Source organism: Primulina eburnea, chromosome 3 (genome assembly GCF_022965805.1).
Source record: "Primulina eburnea isolate SZY01 chromosome 3, ASM2296580v1, whole genome shotgun sequence".
Taxonomy (NCBI): domain Eukaryota; kingdom Viridiplantae; phylum Streptophyta; class Magnoliopsida; order Lamiales; family Gesneriaceae; genus Primulina; species Primulina eburnea.
The window spans coordinates 3,038,734-3,056,148 of record NC_133103.1 but is presented as its reverse complement, the minus strand read 5'-3'; the positions used below and the strand labels follow the sequence as shown (position 1 = coordinate 3,056,148).

At 33.3% G+C, this 17,415-nt stretch overlaps 4 protein-coding genes across 8 annotated transcripts; 2 read left to right on the top strand and 2 right to left on the bottom strand.

Moving 5' to 3' along the window:
- The first annotated feature begins 1,523 nt into the window (after window positions 1-1,523).
- Window positions 1,524-3,437, top strand: LOC140825360 (probable E3 ubiquitin-protein ligase RHC1A). Of its 4 annotated transcripts, none has more exons than XM_073187093.1 (2): window positions 1,524-1,679; window positions 2,309-3,437. In XM_073187093.1, exon 2 carries the CDS (start codon window positions 2,420-2,422, stop codon window positions 3,299-3,301), a length of 882 nt encoding a protein of 293 aa, XP_073043194.1. In that variant the 5' UTR covers window positions 1,524-1,679; window positions 2,309-2,419; the 3' UTR covers window positions 3,302-3,437. The 4 variants fall into 4 exon arrangements, with proteins under 4 accessions (XP_073043194.1, XP_073043197.1, XP_073043195.1 ...); XM_073187096.1 differs by having other exon boundaries at window positions 1,530-1,679; window positions 2,396-3,437; XM_073187094.1 differs by having other exon boundaries at window positions 1,530-1,679; window positions 2,348-3,437.
- A 583-nt stretch (window positions 3,438-4,020) lies between these two features.
- LOC140825358 (nascent polypeptide-associated complex subunit alpha-like protein) lies at window positions 4,021-6,216 on the bottom strand. Its single transcript, XM_073187092.1, has 4 exons — window positions 6,005-6,216; window positions 5,298-5,370; window positions 4,656-4,783; window positions 4,021-4,540 (listed from the first exon to the last, which is right to left on the bottom strand). Exons 1-4 carry the CDS (start codon window positions 6,059-6,061, stop codon window positions 4,208-4,210), a joined length of 591 nt encoding a protein of 196 aa, XP_073043193.1. The 5' UTR covers window positions 6,062-6,216; the 3' UTR covers window positions 4,021-4,207.
- Window positions 6,217-9,305: 3,089 nt separating this feature from the next.
- Window positions 9,306-14,613, top strand: LOC140825357 (uncharacterized). 2 transcript variants are annotated; one of them, XM_073187090.1, is made up of 5 exons: window positions 9,306-9,727; window positions 10,623-10,735; window positions 11,478-11,831; window positions 12,828-13,530; window positions 14,145-14,613. In XM_073187090.1, exons 1-5 carry the CDS (start codon window positions 9,490-9,492, stop codon window positions 14,231-14,233), a joined length of 1,497 nt encoding a protein of 498 aa, XP_073043191.1. In that variant the 5' UTR covers window positions 9,306-9,489; the 3' UTR covers window positions 14,234-14,613. The 2 variants fall into 2 exon arrangements, with proteins under 2 accessions (XP_073043191.1, XP_073043192.1); XM_073187091.1 differs by having other exon boundaries at window positions 14,071-14,611.
- Window positions 14,614-14,685: 72 nt separating this feature from the next.
- LOC140828634 (uncharacterized) lies at window positions 14,686-15,386 on the bottom strand. Its single transcript, XM_073191572.1, has 2 exons — window positions 15,329-15,386; window positions 14,686-15,080 (listed from the first exon to the last, which is right to left on the bottom strand). The coding sequence occupies exons 1-2, from the start codon at window positions 15,384-15,386 to the stop codon at window positions 14,686-14,688; spliced, it is 453 nt and encodes a 150-aa protein (XP_073047673.1).
- Between the last annotated feature and the right edge of the window lie 2,029 nt (window positions 15,387-17,415).

Sequence of the window (17,415 nt, the reverse complement as noted above, 5' to 3'; positions counted from 1 at the left end):
AGAATCATGCATAAGATACATATGATAAATCGATATCAGGTAATAAATTGATGTTTGGTTTTATTCATTTGTTAAACTTAAGTAAAACATGGGATGAAATAATTATGTATAATGATTTAATGTGCATCAAACAGATTGAAATTTCTATACTATCTCGAGCTTCATCATGGTCAAATAATTAATATAGGGCAATTTTTTTTAGCATCTAAACATCAGAAGTCTAGATTTTTTTATAGCAATCCTTCGATTCAGATAGCAAATCAGTAAATAGATAAAACGAAGATGTCAAGGCAAATTATTTTTTGATGGCATCTAAACATTAGAAGTCTAATTTTTTCTTTTTATAAAAATGTATATTGTCCGAAATATTTTTCCTATGGATATAAGTATTTTCAAAAATACCATTTAAATCATTAAAATTTTAGTTATATTGGAATATATTCCTTCCGCCTCGATTATACAATTCACTTTATTTTTTCACATAAATTAAAAATGTTTTTGAAAAACAATATTTCCAAATATTCTATAATTTAATGATATTGGAAAATGAAATTGAATACGACAATACAGATTCAAATGAATTTATATATATGAGACGACGAATAATAAAAATAGATTACATAAATTGGATTGAGGGATATAATTTAATTTATAAATATAGTATGTGAATTATTTTTTATATAAAAAATTAACTAAGCGTAGTTAATTAATAGACTGCCAGAGTTCGTACTCACATGCACTCTCTGGAACAAATTCTTATTATTATTATTTTTAACATAACAAATATTTATTTAAATCATCATCCCATATGGGGATCACATTTCCCAACAAAGGATCCACTTTAAATTGATGGTGTGAGGTGTCGTTTGTAATTTCCATATGAAAAGGACCTTTCAAATTTATGTACATGTAATAAATTAAATGAGACAAGGAAGCAAATCTTAAAATGTATAGACTAATTTTCATCCATAGGTTCTTTTCAACGCTTACATTTGACAAAACAAACAAACAATTTCTAATTTAGATTACTCTTGAAACGATATGTGTGTGTAATAGATGTAAAACAATTTAGTCTTTTCCCCCTACAACTTGGGAAAGGAATTTTTGTGCATTTTATGGTTTTGAAGTTAAGAATTTTTCCATAATCGATAAATTATTTTACCTTAATTATAGTTCATGAAAATGAAATAAATTCGATGGGTGATCATGCAAAACGTTAGCCAATGAACTGAAATAAATTTTTGCAATCGATTGGATTAGTTTTACGTAATTTTTTTACGTAGAAACCTCATAGACTAGAGAGAACTCTGAACAGAATAGTCTATTGTGGTTACAATAACCATCAATAGTCCAAAATGAACGTAAAAGATTAATAAAAAATGGTAAGGGATTAAACTAATCCATGTTATTAATCTTCCTCCTTTGTTCCAATAAAAATTGACAGATAAGGACGGCACAGACCTCTTATGACTCTTATTACACTGTACCTACGCTTATTTTAACTAAAAAGCACTGTAAAAATGCACAAGCTAGTAATATTGGCTACTAGTCCTTCAGTTTCATCAATTACTAGCTTTTTCTCTGTTTACATATTTTTTTAACCACTATATTGCTAACTTTTTTCCATTTGGGTCTCCTCTATTCTCTTGCTATTTCGCTTTTTATCCACTGGATCAAAGGTGTGTACATTCTTGCTCATCCATGTTCAATTTTTCTTGCTAAATATCGTTCACCCTTTTCAATAATCTCTGTTGCATCACTGTAAGTTCAGTCCTTCAGGGAATGCAGATTCTTTGATTTTGTTAACATGGGTTACTAATTGTGTGGGAAAAAAGGTTGATTCTTTGACCTGATCTATAGATTTAAGTTGGATGATGATTTTTTTAGAGCCAACAATTATGTTGTGTGAACTGTGAAATTGTCTGAAGTTTAATGATTATGTTATATGTTAATCATCCTGCAGAATCCAGGCTTTATTTTTTACCCTCAATAAGTGATAACTGGGACTGATATTTTGTTTATGTTTTGTTGTAAGTAAATTCGGGCTTGAATTTTACATTACTATTACTTTTTTAATGAGTTAATGGATATTTCATATGGAAATCCACACTCGTTTTTTAATATATTTGTGTACTCGATATTGTTTAAGAGTGGTGATGATGTTTCTGTATGGACGACTCTATTTATTTTCCTTATTTTGATTTAAAGTGATATTCTTATTATTGCAATACTCGGATATTTTAAGCAAATGACTTAGATTAATGGTTTCTTGATGATCCTTCTCTTATCTACTTCCTTTGTTTGTCAGCATTAGTTACAGTTTGTGTTCTGCCTCGTGAAATTACAGTTTGCATTCTCTTGACGTAAATTTTCCGGGTAAATTTGGATGTAATAGAGAAAAGGGCTGAAGTGGGTGAAGATGTCAAGTGAGAGGGCAACCCATTGGTGTCATAGTTGTGGGGAACCAGTGACCCTGGGAAGACAAATGGTTGCGTGTCCTAACTGTAATGGAGGTTTTATTCAAGAACTTGATGACACATTAAGCATGTCTGCTGAAGAACACACCCAAAGACCAAGATTCTTTGAAACCATCTCGAATTTTCTCAGGCAGCAGATGTCTGTGAGAGGCAGCATATCTAATATCCGAGGGATAACTGAGAGGGGCTCTCAAAATGCTACTCCATGGAACACGGTCCTAGTTTTCAGCGGTGACATGCCAGTCAGAATGCCTGGCGGTGGTGGAGTTCTGGAGTTTCTTAATGAAGCTATTGGATTCAGACGAGACAATGGAGGAAATTACTATATTGGACCGGGAGTGGACGAATATTTAGAACATGTCACACAAGATTATCAACGTCCCCCTCCCCCAGCTTCAAGCTCTGTGATCGCGGCCTTACCAACAGTCAAGATTTCAAAAAAGCATGTTCGTTCAGATTCAATGTGTGCCGTTTGTAAAGAGACATTTGAACTGGGTTGTCAGGCAAGAAAACTTCCCTGCAAACATATATATCACCCAGATTGTATTGTGCCATGGTTAGAACAACGCAGTTCTTGCCCTGTTTGTCGCCAGGAGCTTAATGGTCGAAACTCGAGCTCGCATAACAGAAGCAGGAGCCAGGGTTCTAGCAGCAGAGATGACCGAAGTGGCAATCGAGGTAGGGGAAGGCATTGGTCTTTCTTGTGGCCATTTGGTTCGTCGCGTTCCAATTCGCGTCTAAATGAAACGGCTGAACCAAGTCCAGTTCCATATCATCAAGATGACAACCATACAGGGTACTCTGATTGGCCTTTCGAATATTGATGTTTCTTGATTAAAAGCATCCTTGCTGTGTTCTTAAATTCTTTTGTGACTATGATGTTCCTTTGTTGAACAAATAATAATGTGTAGTGAACAAGATGTTTGCTGGTGTTTTTTACCTTCTTAAATTTGTTTAAATATTTCACTGTTGCTGGATAGTATTATCTGTGTTAAGAGGTTCAAAATTTCATGGCGAAATGCCCTGCGTGGATCCAAGAATTCAGTTTCAAATGATTTCATGTATTTAAGAGAATGAAAAACAGACCGGTGGTAAAATTATATGGGAAAACAAATTTTTTTTAAAGGAATAAAATAGCTCGGTTACTAGCAAAATGTCGTAATTTACAAATGCCAGTTTTCAGGAATATTATGAGTTGTATATCTCGAACTTGACATAATGAATGGAACGAGTGAAGAGATATCGTTGACTGGTTAAGGTCAGACGAGGTTTCCACGTGCATAATCTTTTACGTTGGAACTTGGAAGCTTAAAAGAATCATCACAGATTACAAATAAAAACCAAATATTTTTAATATGAGCCTCCTTAATTTCTCTGTCTCCGCCATTCGAAGAAGTTCATGCCACTACGTGGTGTTCTCAGTCGCTTGCATCAGTCACAAACCTTTTCCATTGCTGCTTCGGGGCAGTTTAAACTCTGTAAATTGAATAAAGTAGTGTATGGATTCTTCTATCGGGCAACGGGTAAAGAAACACAGACATCATGAACAAAATACAAAGTACAAAATCAATAAAATGTCCAAAAATGTCCAACTAGAAAACACCGATTCCGAGCACATGACCTTGCAAGAAAAGAACAGAACACAAACATCGGAACTAAAAAATTCGGGGATATTCAAATTAAAGTAGACATTTTATAACAGGCGTAAAAACCAAATGCCAAATCACTCTCTAATTTGTGAGTTCCATAATGGCCGAGACGATATCTCCATCTGCGTCCTTGAGAGATTTCACTGCTCTGGCTCTAGAAACACCAGCTTGAGTCATCACAAGCTCTACGTCCTTCGGTTCTACTCCAGTTTCATCTACATCCTCATCATCCTGAAGTGTTGTTGTTGGCTCACTCTTAGGTATCATATTGCTGATATTAGGAGCCTTGAACTGCTCTGCGGCTTGAGTCTGCAACTGTGAACTTAAATCCTCGATTTTAGCCTCGCCAAAGATTACATATGTGTCCGAATTTGGGCTTTTGAAAACATCTGGCTTTGAGATGACAAATAAGATCTGTAACCAACAGTAGGAGAAACTCAATGATCTGTGACATTGCTACAATATGTTCAAAGCAGGACCATTTAAATATTGGCTGGAATAGTAAAAAAGAAGTGACAGAGAAACCAACATTCTTGCTCTTCTTAACAGTGACTCGGCTAACACCAGGAATAGACTTCATTCCCAGCTTTAGCATTGCCTTGCGGCTCTTCTTCTCACTACGGCTCTGCTTCGACTTACCACCAGCATCTTCTGGTCCTACAAAAAGAAACGAATACATTGTTTACATATGCTTAAGCTAATGCAAATACATGCAAAAGGATTTCAAGATTAGAAGTGAAAGTTGAGCAAACTGCAATTCTTTTGGGATCCACATCATATATCTGAAACTAACTGCTAAATAATTAGTAATACTATGACTCCAGCTGTAGTGATGGTCAACCAGAACTTGAAAACATTTACTCACCCCTGACTTGTAAAACAGAAACTAACAAATTTAGCAAGTTCAAAACCAAAGAAGGTTGTATTGTTCCGATAATAACTTTTTGTCAACTAAAATTGATACTAGAACATGCTGAATGTCATTTCGAAAATCAGATCTGATACTGAAAACCAATAACATGGACCATATATCTATAAATGGATGTCCAGAACTATAACTCAAGAGTCCATCAAAATTAAGATTAAAACATTAGCAGCGAAGTACGTAGATCAGTAAGCAAATATCTTAATCACGTGAACAACAGTATCAAAATCAAGGTTGACCATATACCTTCTACATCATCTTCATCCCCTTCATCATCTTCCTCGTCATCATCTTCATCTTCGATTAAAGGCCCCTCATCCTGCAAACAGCAGTTGAACCCGATGAACAATCAATTCTGATTGCACACTTTCCTTTTGTATTATTTAAAGCACATAAAGCTTTTTTGTCCCAAAATCAAATCCTAGCAATGACCACAAGAGGGATATGGACCATTATATGATCGTAAATTGCGAAAAAATAATCAGGTGTATAGACCACTTTAACAAATCCATGTAGGAAAGCAATGTTTGACGTGACAAAAAATCATTGTAAATTCATCTATATCAATCCGCAGAATGCATTCTGCTGTCATACTATGCCCGACTGTTGATACATTCGTATCATACACAACGCAGCAAAACGGTAGAAGCATGCGAAAAAATAGCGAACGCAAATTTTAGATAGATGATTAAAATAAAACTCTTGCTTTCAGAGAAACCCTAGAACGGAAATCAGAATATAGCAGCGAATCACAATTTCATATCGCATCAATTATAACCCCAAAAAAAGTCCAAGACGAGCTACAGAACATTAATAAATTACTTCAGCGAACTATATCGAAGAAAACAAACCCCATTTCACCGCCAATAAATTGAAAACTCAAGACCCTAGCCCGAATCGAAATCCGACAAAAAATAGCGTCCGCAAGCACGCGTGAGGGGGAGAGAGCTTACTTCAATCTTGTGTTGCTCGAGATGGGCAGCCAACAATTCTTCCTGAGATTGAGTCATGATTGAAGAGGATAGAAGATGAAAAGGTGTCTGAGTATAAAACCCTAGCGAGAGAGTGAACTGTAAATAATTCAACGCGACTACAGCGGATTCACCGTAAAATAGGGTCCATGTAACAATGCGTTTCAAGGGATGTTCAATAGAAAGAGAGATGGCGTTGAAATTTTATTTTTTTATTTAATTTAATTTGATATTTAAAAAGACATAATAATTAAAATATAACTATATATGATTAAATCTAAATACATAAATACATAATTAGAAACAACTTATACAAAATTTGAATTTTTTTTTTTATAAAACACACATAATAAAAAAGCATATATAATTAAAAGAATAGTTACAAGACCCGTGGTAAAAAGCATGCAAGTGAGGTGAAGGCAGGGCAGATCTACAAGGTGATATATCTGGGCTTTAGCCCGAGTGGCCCGATTTTTTTTTAAAATTTATATGTAAATTTTGTATAAATTTTACAATAATATGATATTAGCTCGGGTAGATCAATTTAAAATATTAGAAGATTCTAGAATTTAAAATTCTAGCCTGGGCAGAGTCATATTTCTGGCTCCGCTCCTGGGTGAACGGTTGGAGTTAACTTTTTCATTAAACAATACATGACATGCTCATGCACTTTATCATTTTTCCAAGCACCAAGAAAAATTTTCCTCCCTTCTATCCCACACCCTCTTGGCCGAAATTTCAAGCACATTTTCTTTTAATTTTTTCTTCTTCAATTGTTGAGCATAATACATTGTTCTCAAAGAAAAATGCCTTATATTTTTCTAGTGCAAGTTTCACGAATTTTTATCAGTGAGACGGGTCAACCCTACCGATATTCACAATAAAAAGTAATATTGTTAGCATAAAAAGTAATATTTTTTCATGAATGATTCAAATAAGATATTTATCTCATAAAATACGATCCGTGAGACCGTCTCACAAATGTTTTTATCTAAAAAATAATATCCACACGTAGTTCACGCCATCTTCGTACACCGAAACATTCGGTGTCGCAGAGAACTCGCCCATTCAGCATGACTAATAAATATCATGTTGGATAAATTCAGACAAACTATTCATACTAAAAAATAAGGGACAATACTACTTTAAATATTGGATTTTTCTGTGTGAAAATCCCAAGCAACTATCATTCGAACATTGTCATAACTAGTAAAAAAAGATGTACACGCATTGTATGTGTTATTATTATTTTTAATTTGATCAAATAATAATAAATAATTAACACGCAATTATTTTCAATTTAGAAGAGTTATTCGATTTAAAAAGAAAAAGTTTTATTTAGATTTTTTTATGTAAAAATATAAGGTGTCTTGATTAAATTTTTAGTAGGGTAATAAAGATAATTATGAGATTAAATATTATTGGTGTCATCTAAAATAATTACTTTAAGAGTTTCACACTTAATAACATGGTATAGATAATGTTTGACAATATGACTTTGATTAAGATACCGGAGAAAATAGAATAATTTCTTCTATTTTTCTATACTTAAGGCATAACATCATGGATTTTTAAGTCGCTAGAAAATCTTTTTGTTTTAAAAGAAATTATTTTGCTGGTAATAAAAAGACTATTAAAGAAGCAGTAACGTTTTGAAATATATTTTTTAGTTGGAACAGCAACAATTTTTTTTAAAAAATACCTCATTCCTACTACATATGATATTCATATTCCAATCAGTGAATATATTTAGATAATAAAATACTAAAGCATATACATATACAAGAAGAAATAGGAACGTTGTATTTGGATTAAAAAATTCGAGTAGATTTATTATCATTTGAAATAAGATTATAAGACCCGAATTATTGTTAGCAACCATTCTCTTAAAACAAGGAGTCCGCGAGACTTTCCCATACAAGAAACAATTGTCGATGATTTGTCCAGTCAATGCAAAGCCACATCAACAAGCACAAGTCCAGGTTGACCAAAATAGAAAGATGTAAAAAATTACTTTTGCATAAAAAGTTATTTTAATTTTAAGAAATGATATCAACATTCAATTATAAAAAAAATTAAAAAAAAAACTTCTATAAGATTGTCTTTACAGGTAAATTTTTTTAGACGAATCTCCTATCTACCCGACTCGACTCATGAAAAAATATTATTTTTAATGCTGAAAGTATTATTTCTCGCTCAAAATATAAATCGATCGATCCGTCTTATTTAAACAAACACGTGAGACTGTCTCCTACCTTAATATTTGTTAACCATATTTCTTTATACATGTGTATTTAAAAATCACCCTAATTTATTATATACAGGCATACCATTCATAATTATGTGGAATACGGTCTCAATCGAGACGCAGAGGGAAAATATAAACTTCCATATTTGCAGCATCAATCTGGAAAAATCAAAATGCGAACTCTCTAGCACTTCCATCTTATTCAAGGGCTATTATCATCGGACTCTTTTGTCAAATGGAAAAGGACAGTTGATCCACTAAGCTTACCAAAACCTCAATTACTCCCAATGCCTACAAATTTCAACGTGAGAAACCAATAATAGTTCATTTTTAGTATTATTTGTCTCCACTCTAAAAATACTCTACAAAATTTCCTTCACCTCTGTCCAAAAAATAGTAAGAATAAAATGAATAGGATATGGTAGCTGATAATTACTAATGCTTAGGGATATATCTTGTCGTAATTGTGCTTATATGAAGTTTTTATTTCGTATTTTTGTAACGATCATGAACTGTCCTGATAATGAACTTCATAGACTTTTTTCGTAAAAGTACTCTCTCTGAAACCAATATCTGAATGGCTTTCCTGTGAATAATTACTCATAAAATATCTTCATCACTGAAAAATGAGTTCGTTTCGTCTTCCTTAACATCTAAACTTGAGATCTTCGGGATAAATATTTAGATTCATAAAATTGGATACCAATTGAATTAGTAGCTCAATTGTCACCCACTACCTTGAATCTAAGTGGTTTTTTTGTTATTTTAACAACTATGAGTTATTCTGATCTTAGGTTTTTTTTGGGCCCGTTATGCAAACGGATTTCTTATGGAACTTTCTCCCTCATCAATGTGCCGTCAGAAATAAAATATCTCACCTGTAAAATAGATTTTTTCGTCTCCCCCCACATTCAAAAATGATTACTTTTTTAAAAATGAAGTTTCCCTAAATTTATTTCCACAAATATTTCATATATTTGAGTATTTTAACCAGATAAAAATGTTATTTTTAAAAATATTTTACCAAAGGTTTTTTCTCCCCTTCTATCTACGGCTCGTTTGAGCCTCGGGAATTCGAGTTATTACCAACCGAAAATATAGGATCGGTCGGTAGTCATGGACTTTCTCTCCGCAAACCACGGCAGTACTGGAGCCTAGCTGAAAAGCTAAACTCATCAGGATACAGGACAAAAGAACCCACATTGCTGCAATTACTTTTATGGGGAAGACGGAGGATGAGCAGACTTTGCCAAGTACAGAGCTTGATGCTCAGGGTACAAACCCAAGTGAAGGGTACTGTAATTGGTGCTGTTTGAGTTGTAGGAGGGTTAAAAAGTTGGTGACTTTCAGATGTATTCTTGTTTTGGTGCTTTGTGTTGCGGTTCTTTTGTCTGCTGTCTTTTGGCTTCCATTTTTCCATTATGGAGATCAGAAGGATCTGGATCTGAACTATGAAGGTTGATGTGGTTTTATATCTATTTTTATTTCTAAAATCCTTGGTTTTTGCCGGGATATTTGTTGGTTGGGGTGATAATGTATAGTGATCATTAGCATTTTATGGTACTAGGCTATATCTTTCTGCCTGTGCGTTCTTTTTATTTGTTTGCTGTGATTGGTTCTTATATTTGGAGTTGGATCCCGGTTTTAGTGGGATTATAGACTCGCAGATTTTGGTGATTTACACGGTCTTTTATTGGTTAAATTCTTGCATATTTTGGTAGTGGGTGCATTTTGAATTTAGGATTGGATAATTGATTGAATTTCTTCTATATCATTGATGTATTGGAGTTAATGAAAGAACAAGCTTTTATTCTTAAAAACTTTTCGTTAAGATTATGGTCCACATTAAATATAATTGTGCTTAATGATGGAACATTTTCTATTTTTAACTGAATAATTTCTCACTCTCCTTACCTGGCTTTTCATCTGCTGATAATTTCCATTTTTTGAGTTCAAATTTATTCGGATAACTATTAATCTATAATATAAGATTGCACCGCCACGCTGATGAAGTAGTATGTATAATTGAAGTTTGGTCCTCCTTTTAATTCTCTAATGAACAAAGAACTACAGTTATTGAGGAATTTGTTAATTAGTTCTCTAGTAAAGTGGAAGTACAGTATGGCTGGATATAAGCGGGAGGAAAATTTTGTATTTCAACCTAAATCAACTGGTTACAGAATTTTCAGGGCAGATATGTTTGATACATCCTTTGTTTGCAGCAGGCATCAAGCAACAAGGAACTGCTTGTGATTATCTTAGTTACCTGATTCTATAAATGCAAGCAGCAAAGGTTGTTATTCATTTGAATTAAATTATTTGTTTATACATTCCATTATCGATCTTCTACAGGTCATGACATAGTTGCAAGTTTTATGCTTAAGAAGGCCGCGTCTTTTCTCGAGGACTATATTACACTGCTTGAGGATGATATTTTTGATGAGATGAGCTTTCTCACCACTAAAGTATTCCCTGAAGCTTTTGTTCCATTTTTTTAATCATCATGGCGCTTTTTTTCTTCTTCTGTGGGGGCTGCTATATCATGTACTGGGTCATCTAGGGAAAGCATATTATAGCGGGCCTGCCAAAGTATGTAAACCGTGAACATCTTACCATGATAAACCATTCTTCACGTCATAACCTGCTAACAATTTTGTTCTCTAAATCTGTTACCTGTTCGCATGTCATGGCCTTTAAAACGATGATTAGTAGTATTTGTGCAAAAAACACTCGTTTATGGGGGTTATTAGGTTGTGATCATACAGAATAGGCGAAGCCAGGATCCTGAGATTAGGGAGGCCAAAATTTTTAAGTAACTATTTTCAGAAATTTTTGGGGGTGCAACAATGCAATGTTAATAAAATGAAGACTAATTTTTGAATTTTTTTCGAATATTGGAGGGGTGGGGGGGGGGGGGGAGGGGCTGTTTGGGAGGGGTTGCACTTTGGTTTTTATGTGGCTCCGGTACGACAATGTGCAAGTCAACATGAATTGGTATTAGAGTGAATGTCATGTTCTTTATTCTCATGTGTTACACTTAAACTGGTCTGCATTACCTATTAGTCGTAACTTTTTGTAGTACAACAATGTTTGATCTTCTATAGTTCATCTATCGCTTCATATGTTACATGTTTCTGTCTGGTTATGTATGCATTAAATTATCCTTTTTGTTTACTGAATCGGGACTCAGTTTCCTTTCTATGGCAGGTAGAAATAATATCATTAGAATCATCTGCAGGGTCAGACTTAACAAAGGTTGTGTTTGCTGTTGAATCTGATGTGACTACCCAAAGTTTAATTAAAGACTCTTTTGTGTATTTAATTATACGGCAATCGTTCCTTAATTTGACAAATGCATCGTTGTTCGGGGAACCTTTTTCTTTCGAGGTGCTCAAATTCAGAGGTGGGATAACTGCGAGTCCTGAACAGAAGGCATTTCTTATGCAAAGAGTTCAGATTCTGTTCAACTTCACCTTGAATTTCTCCATGGATCAATTACTTAGTGAGTTCGATCAACTTAGTAGCCAACTGAAGAGTGGCTTGCAACTGGCTCCATATGAGGTATGCACACATTATTTTTTACCTTTCTTATATTTATAATAAATATTAACAAATTTTATCAGCATAAAGAATGCTTTCCGCACTTTTTGGTATTTTACTTTAGAATATAATTTCGGACAAAGCGTTTGTCGCGTTACAAAGAGTTATAGTAGGTAGTAACAACGCAACTCTAATCTTTTGAACTATCGTCAGCCCAAACTCACATGTCCATTGTTCTCATAGCAGTGGCCATTGTTGCACCCAATAATTATTCTAATAATTGCAATCCTTGTGATAAATGAGAATCGGATCCATGAATTTAGCTCTGATGTCAATTGTAAGACTTTCGGTTTTACTAAAAGCTATAGTTGGTGGCAACGGTGTAACCTTAATATTTTACATTGTACAACAAGTCAAATTTCATGTTTCGATTGCTCTCCTAGCAAAGACAATTATTGCACCTTAATTTATAAGTTACCTATGCATTTCACTTCATGTCACACACCCTGAAATACGCGTACGAATGGAACTAGGCATCTGTTACTCATGCTATAAATTCAAGACCAAGCTCATTTTATGGAGTTGGTTCGACTTCGATTCAAAACTTGAAAGCTAATGTATCTTGATCTCGTGTTTGCCGTGAATTATTATTCAAATTTTATCTCGTCATATTCAGCTTTATATCAGGTTCTAACTAGTTAAAGCTCAAATATAGCTGTCTGTACCTTGATAGCTCATTAAATGATATTTACAAAACATTCATGACTAAATTAAAGTTTCCAAACGGTTCATGAGGTATCAAACTAACTTGTGGCTCTCATGTCCTAATATGGCTTGAGCACAATAAGTTTGAGTATAAGTACAATATTATTCCAGCTAGAATGGAAGCTCGGGGTGTCTGTTCAACTTGTTTGTACTTTTGTACCACTATTTAAACCTTTTCTTGATAATATCAAAAAATTATGTGCAAAAGTTAAAGGAAATCTCACGGCTAATTTTTTTTTTTCATCCTTTCAGAACTTGTATATCAAGCTGACTAATCTTAAAGGTTCATCAGTAGCTCCACCCACTACAGTCCAATCACAAGTTCTCCTTGCTGTTGGTGTTAATCCCTCAAACTCAAGGTTAAAGCAGTTGGCTCAAACTATCACCAGTTCACATAAGAAAAACCTTGGCCTGAATAACACGGTATTTGGTCGTGTTAAGCAGGTTCAACTTTCATCCACATTGCAGCATTCCCTTGGCGGTGATGGAAGTGTTTCATCGCCATCCCCTTCTCCGTCTCTCCCTCCTATGTCACAATCCCACCACCGCCACCACCATGTTGCCAGTCTTGCTCCTATTATATCACCGTCACAGCCGCCGGGAAACAGGGCATCTGTAAATAGGAAAAAGTCACCGACTTCTGCACCTGCACCTGCACCAGGAAAGAATTTAGCATCCAACCCTCCATCTTGTCATTTCGGTTACAATAATAGGTCTCCCTGGAAACGCGATGAACATTATCATTTGACTCCTTCCTCACCACCAATTCATGCACCGAATCCTGCTCTATCACTGCCAAAACAGAATGATCCTTTGACTCCTAAAAGTTCTCAAGTTTCTTCCCCAAGTCCATCGCCAAATGTTGCTTATGTCCATAGTCTGCCCCCATCGAAGAATGATCTGCATGCAAGACCTCCAGATGTAATGCCATTAGTTTCACCCTTGCCTGAACCATGTAAGTATATACTTTCCTTTCAAAAGTTTTATGAACATATGCAAAGCTATTGTTATACTATTTCTTTATTACAAATATTGAAAAATTTTAATGTTATCTTATTGGCCTGATCTCTCATGTGGGGAATAATGTCTATTTTTTTTGAATTTGACGCACCATGGCACGAGAGAGTAGGAGTGGCTTTGCATATGTAGGTTTTCAGTATGCGAATAGTGGTTTGTAGATCATTGAATTTTTTGTTGTATGCTCTAGGAACATATTATCTCTCTAGAGTATAAGGTGCTTATAAGATGCTTACAGTAACTTTAAAGTGGGTTTCTTAGAGAACTTTCTTTAAGAACGCTGATAAATTCAATAGGATGTTTGATTGGGTTTTATAGTTTTAAAGGCGTTTAAAGAAGCAGAATTGAACGCGTAATGATGATTTTTTTTCCTTTTTTGCTATCTGTTTATGTAATAAACTTATCGTTGTATAATTGTATATTTCACGGTAATATTTATTTTCTTCGTTTTTGATAGCGTGTAATCCTATATATGCAGCTACTGCAGCTATCTTCTCCTTCAATATGTGGGCTCTACCGCTTTTCATATTACCTGCGTTGCATTTATAGCAGCAGAAAGTAAGAAAGAAGCCGTTTTTCTTGGCAAGGCCATTCTGTCTGAAATTAACCATGGAACTGCCCCCTGGAACATCGTCTCCTAAAAAATGAGCAGTGCAGACTGGAAGAATTTTGCTGGTGGGGCGGTGCTGAAATGGCATGTCCCTGTATAGATACTTGTCCATTTTCTTTCCCTCGTGTAAATATTTGATACCACCATTTATACCAAGGTAAGTTGCTAAATGAATCAAGGTTCAGGCTGTCATAAGCCCGAAATGCCTATAATGACGGGCATTGCAATTTGCCATTGTGTTGTATAATATGTGTTTTATATGCACAAATTGTATAGGGGAAATGAACAAATGTAAAAGGGTTACCTTTTACTCATGTCCAATCGATCTGTTACGAGTAAATGAGTAATGATTTTTGTATGAATTGTACTGTTTTTGTGGCAATGGCACCTTAATTTTTTCCGCAGCAAGCTTATTATTGTATTTTTTTTCCAAAACTTGATGTATAATTTGTTCCTACCATACAGAACATAGATTCAGAGCAACTAAACTCCACCGGCCATGCGCATACGAGGCTTGAACAAATTCCCATGTGCGTCCATGTATTCGTGAGCCGATCGAGAACAGCGAACCTTCGACGAATAGGGCTTGAATGCAAACTTTTTTTCCCAAGAATAAGTGAAACTAAGAGTAACCCCAGGGAGAATGGGCCGTCTTCTATTGATCAGACAATAATCCCCAGATTTCGTGACCACCTCAGTGTTTAACGGCTCCACAGTTTGAAGTCCTTCGCACAATAATGTCACTTTAGACTGATTGCATGCAGGGCAAGCATTTGACACGGTCACATTCCACTGTGTTTGATCGCCCACTGCCGACCCTGTTGCTTCTTGCTTGATTATCATGTTCCTCAAACCACATGGTGGTTGAACTCTTCTCCCTGATAAGAACACAATATAATTCTAGATTATAATTTCCACCCGGGAAGTCAACTTTTCCCTCTAAGATTTTGTGGGGCTATCCACCACAACGCCTTCTCTTTCGTAACACAACAAAAATCCCATCACGCCGTGTTGTAATTAAAAAGGGAAAAAAAATCGCAGGGCTGTTGAAATCATTTTTTTGCTGTACATGTTATATTAAAGATTAAAAAAAAAAAGACATAAAATTTGAGAATGTTCAACATACCCTGGCTCATAACCGCCATGAAGAAAATGGCCATAACAAGCTTGATTATGACTTCCATTGAAGACTATTATCTTGTTTTTTCTTTGGTTCTTTTAAAACGCAAAGAACCTATTTAGCAATTTAGAATCAGGTCACACGAATTCCAAAAGGAAAAAAAAATCGCTATGAAATTTTATTTTTTTGAACATGGTAACTAAGTTTATAAAAGTTAGAATATTTATTTCCATAAAATTTCTGGGCGAATCAGCTTTTTGAAAAATCTATATTTTTGTTTATTGCACAGAAAAAAATGTAAACAATCCCAAGTCTAAAATGGGAAGGAAATCGAGATATTTTAAGTATTAACAAGTCCAAGAGAATATAAATTTCTCAGTAGGAAATTAATTTTTGTTCGATATCATTTGAAAAAAATCTCATCTCGCTGTCCAAAAAAAAAAAAACTCATCTCTATGAAATAAAAATAATGTTTAAATTTCATATTTGTAATTTGTAATTCTAAAAAATCTATATCTATGTATATTTTGTCATATTTAGAAAGTTCTCGCAAAATATAATATACTATAAAAAGAAATATTTATCAGTATTAATATATTCACTTATCATATTATATTTGAAAACTTATAAAAAATTAAATATGTTATTCACTATGAATTTTATTTCAATTTAATTTTAAAATTTGAATTTCAATTCGATATCTCTTGAAAATATAAATTTAGTGGGGTGTATTCAATTCAGAGTTTTGATGATTTTTAATGACTTTTTTAAATGATAGACTTTTATGGATTTGATAAATTTTTATTGACTTTTATGGAATCTCACAGATTTATAAACAGATTTATGTGGATTTATGTAACTTTTTTGCAAGATTTTTATAGACTTTTGTAGATTTTTTTTTATAGAATTTTATAAATTTTGTACTTAACTATAACATGTGATTTTTATTAATTTTTTTGAACCAATAATTAATTGACATATATAACATATTCAATTTGAAATTATTTTTAATATTTATATTAAAAAATAAATTTACTTATTTAAAAGTTAAATCGTTTAATCCTTACATATATATATATATATATATATGTGGGTTTATATGCATGTATGTAAATTTTTTAAAATACATCAATTGATTAACATGTAATCTTATTTTTAAATTGATAATATAAATGTAAAAATAATATTATTTATTATTGTGTGAATATAATTTTGTATAAAAATATCATAGCTTACATATTAATTAAAAATACGAAAATGAATTAAAAAAATTATTGTTGTTACGAAACTATTAAAACAACATTTTTTTAATCATCTTTTATTATTATTGAATATTACATTAATTTGTATAAATCATAAATTAAAAATCACAAAATCAATTCTATAATTCAAAATTTCCCGTGTTATTAAAATAAAAAATTATTAAATGAACAATCAGCCAAAAAATGAAAAATTTGAAAAAGAAAGATGAAAATATATATAGAGATACACTTCGAAAATTTGAGAGAGTAATAGAAATAGATGAGAGGAGATAAGATATGTGATGTGAAGCGACAGAGAGAGAGTTAGAAGTTTTAAAAATCCATTCAAATCTTTGGGGTGAACCAAATACAATTTTTACAATTTGTGGTTGTACCTTAGGCTTTAATGTTTGTATGTCAATGAATTCCATGGAGTTATTAAAAGTTCATGGAAAATTTGAATACCTGTAGACTTTTATAGAGTTTATAAAAGTCAATGTTGAATACCACTTGACTTTTTAAAACTCCATGAAAGTCTATTTTGAATACCACAAGACTTCTATAGAGTATGCAAAAGTCTTGATTGAATACCTCTAGATTTTTAAAATCTACAAAAGTAATTAAAAGTCAATAAATTTCTCACGTTGAATACACCCCCCTTAAATATATTTATTATATTATATCGATAATATTTAAATTTTAAATATATTCACAGCCTACAATACTAGTTATACTTGTTAAAATTAAATGCCCCAATTATCTAATCCCTCCGAAGTATGCGGTTTATTTTTAGTAATTGTCCATATGCCGTTTGGCTGATCAGAAGATTGTTAAGTGGCATTGGGGCATATA

Bases quoted from the DNA above. Each gene is read 5' to 3' on its own strand.
- LOC140828634 (XM_073191572.1), bottom strand. From the start codon at position 15,386: ATGGAAGTCATAATCAAGCTTGTTATGGCCATTTTCTTCATGGCGGTT. The intron at 15,081-15,328 runs GTATGTTGAACA...TGTTCTTATCAG, and splicing joins CATGGCGGTTATGAGCCAGG to GGAGAAGAGTTCAACCACCA.
- LOC140825358 (XM_073187092.1), bottom strand. From the start codon at position 6,061: ATGACTCAATCTCAGGAAGAATTGTTGGCTGCCCATCTCGAGCAACAC. The intron at 5,371-6,004 runs GTAAGCTCTCTC...TGCTGTTTGCAG, and splicing joins TCGAGCAACACAAGATTGAA to GATGAGGGGCCTTTAATCGA. The intron at 4,784-5,297 runs GTATATGGTCAA...TTCTTTTTGTAG, and splicing joins GGATGAAGATGATGTAGAAG to GACCAGAAGATGCTGGTGGT.
- LOC140825357 (XM_073187090.1), top strand. From the start codon at position 9,490: ATGGGGAAGACGGAGGATGAGCAGACTTTGCCAAGTACAGAGCTTGAT. The intron at 11,832-12,827 runs GTATGCACACAT...TCATCCTTTCAG, and splicing joins TGCAACTGGCTCCATATGAG to AACTTGTATATCAAGCTGAC. The intron at 13,531-14,144 runs GTAAGTATATAC...CATTTATAGCAG, and splicing joins TTCACCCTTGCCTGAACCAT to CAGAAAGTAAGAAAGAAGCC.
- LOC140825360 (XM_073187093.1), top strand. From the start codon at position 2,420: ATGTCAAGTGAGAGGGCAACCCATTGGTGTCATAGTTGTGGGGAACCA.